Source organism: Salvelinus sp. IW2-2015, unplaced genomic scaffold (genome assembly GCF_002910315.2).
Source record: "Salvelinus sp. IW2-2015 unplaced genomic scaffold, ASM291031v2 Un_scaffold8516, whole genome shotgun sequence".
NCBI lineage: Eukaryota > Metazoa > Chordata > Actinopteri > Salmoniformes > Salmonidae > Salvelinus > Salvelinus sp. IW2-2015.
In genome coordinates this window covers 9,208-11,707 of record NW_019949775.1, presented here as the reverse complement: position 1 = coordinate 11,707, position 2,500 = coordinate 9,208, and the positions used below count along the sequence as shown (strand labels likewise).

Below are 2,500 nucleotides of genomic sequence, written 5' to 3'. Positions count from 1 at the left end.
CCTACCTGGTTAGTCGTGCAGGGGCTGTTTTTTCGGTTCTTCTCGATTCCCCTGTTATCTCTCTACTACCTGTGTAGATCGCTGAGGGCAGTCGTAAATAGGATTTCATAAACATCTTCTGTATTTTAGTGTGGTGCCTTGTTTGTTTCTTTCTTAGCCAGAGTCTTCAGTTGTACACTGAGCTGGTCTACTGTCAGTTCCTCACCTCCTTTCAGACCTTCCATCAACCTACAGAGACAGACATGGGACAGGCCGTTAACACCAAGACATGTTCATAGTACACGGAAGTAAAAATGTTTTATCAATTAAAACATGAAAGACACATAACTGACAGTCATGTCATTTTCAGAAAAGCTTTGGTTCATTAAAAAGGACACGGTCACTTAACTTCTGACAAACAAACTTGACGACATTGAAAGGGAACTAGGAGTAGTTTTAGTTAACAGTTAGTTCTGATAGATACTGTATGACTGGAGTAGTACTGTAGTCTATAGTAGTTATGGTACGTACCGTATGAACCAGAGTAGTCCTGTTAATCTACAGTAGTTATGGTATGACCCAGAGTAGTCCTGCTAGTCTATAGTAGTTATGGTATGACCAGAGTAGTCCTGTTAGTCTATAGTAGTTATGGTATGACCCAGAGTAGTCCTGTTATTCTATAGTAGTTATGGTATGAACCAGAGTAGTCCTGCTAGTCTATAGTAGTTATGGGTACCAGAGGAGTACCATGTTAGTCTATAGTTAGTATGTATGAACCAGAGTAGTCCTTGTTAGTCATGAGTAGTTATGGTATGAACAGAGTAGTCTGATTTTAGTTCTATAGTAGTTTAATGGTCATGTAACCCAGCGTAGTACCTGTGTATCAGTATAGTTACAGAGTTATCTGGCATAGTATCTTGTATGACCAGAGTAGTCCTGGTAGTCTATAGTAGTTATATACCAGAGCTATAGTCCTGTTAGTCTATACGGTATGTTAACCGTAGTTAGTGTAGTTGCTATACCAGAGTAGTCCTGTTAGTCTATAGTAGTTATGGTATGAACCAGAGTAGTCCTGTTATCTATAGTAGTTATGTAGTGTAGAACCAGAGAGTGCCTGGAGTATATAGTTATGGAGTACATGAACCAGAGTAGTCCTGTTAGTTCTATAGTAGTTATGGTATGAACCAGAGTAGTCCTGTTAGTCTATAGTTAGTTATGGTAATGAACCAGCAGTAGTCATGTTAGTCTATAGTAGTTATGGTATGACCAGAGTAGTCCTGTTAGTCCTTATAGTAGTTATGGTATAACCGCAGTAGCCCTGTTAGTCTATAGTAGATTATGGTTATGAACCAGAGTAGTCCTGTTAGTCTATAGTAGTTATGGTATGACCCAGAGTAGTCCTGTTAGTCTATAGTAGTTATGGTACGTACCGTATGACAAGAGTAGCGATGTGTTGTGTCTCTGAGCTGAGTGCTGCCATCTGTTGGTCAGAGAAAGAAGGTCGAACCCACAGGTAGGAATACTCTGAGGACACCAGGTCAGACACAGAGGAGATATGACCCTGAGAGAGAGAGAGAAAGAGAGAGAGAGATAGATAGAGACAGGGAGTAGAGAGAGAGGGGGGAGGGAGAAAGAGAGAGAGAGAGAGAGAAAAGGAGAGAGAATTAGACAGAAGGAGGGTGGAACCCACAGGTAGGAATACTCTGGATCTACCAGCTCAGACAGAGAGGAGATATGTGAGTGAGACGGAAAGAGAGAGAGACGGTGACCTCCAGACAGACAGGCTCCACATTCTGCACTGGGCTGTGATATTCTAAAACTGGGAATGTCAGAACGCCAAAGGGTTCCAGAGGGTTTTTCAGCTGGTGCGAAGATTGACACAACAGCTGCTGCCCTGTTACCTTGGTTACGTCCATAGTTACCTTGCGCAGGTGTAGAACCAGTGTGATGAGGTCATATGATGAGGTCATAGTTACCTTGCGCAGGTGTAGAACCCGTGTGATGTAATCTGGTTGCAGAACATCCTGATCCTGGACCTGTGTTCCGTACACTTCCTGAATCCGCCCCTGCAGATCCCTCACCAGCCAATCACGTTGCACCGCGTCATCGATACGCTGCTGCAGATGGATCCTGGGAGAAGACAGAGAGGATTACTGAGATTACTAAGGACTGGTCTGGAGTGAGTTGTTAAGATAAGGGTGGTTAGGAGAAGCATTGAGAAAGCTGATCCTAGACCCTTATGTGCTAGAACCAGGGGTGGGCGATGCCAGTCAGTACTCAGGGCCCTGATTGGTGTCACACCTTCTCTCCATCTGATTAATCAAATTGCATTCTAAACAGAAGATCATGACGAGGTGATTATTGGAGTCATTTATCATGACTGAATGAGGCAGGTCAGCAGACACAATATATATAGGCAGAAATACACAGTGCAACAGCACCACCTGTAGCCTGGGTAACAGTCTCTTAGTTAACACTCCACACCATGTGCCAAAGAGACCGGACGTTCTGCCATCTTCAA

At 43.4% G+C, this 2,500-nt stretch overlaps 1 protein-coding gene across 1 annotated transcript in view; it reads right to left on the bottom strand.

The window, feature by feature from the left end:
- Positions 1 to 69: 69 nt before the first annotated feature.
- Positions 70 to 2,500, bottom strand: part of LOC112079573 (nondiscriminating glutamyl-tRNA synthetase EARS2, mitochondrial) — a 7,090-nt gene continuing 4,659 nt past the window's right edge. Inside the window, exons 4-5 of the mRNA XM_024145484.2 lie at positions 1,410 to 1,540; positions 70 to 228 (exon numbers count right to left, since the gene is read on the bottom strand). Of these exons, the coding sequence (XP_024001252.2) occupies positions 126 to 228; positions 1,410 to 1,540 (234 nt within the window). The 3' untranslated portion in view covers positions 70 to 125. The remainder of the gene's footprint in view (positions 229 to 1,409; positions 1,541 to 2,500) is intronic.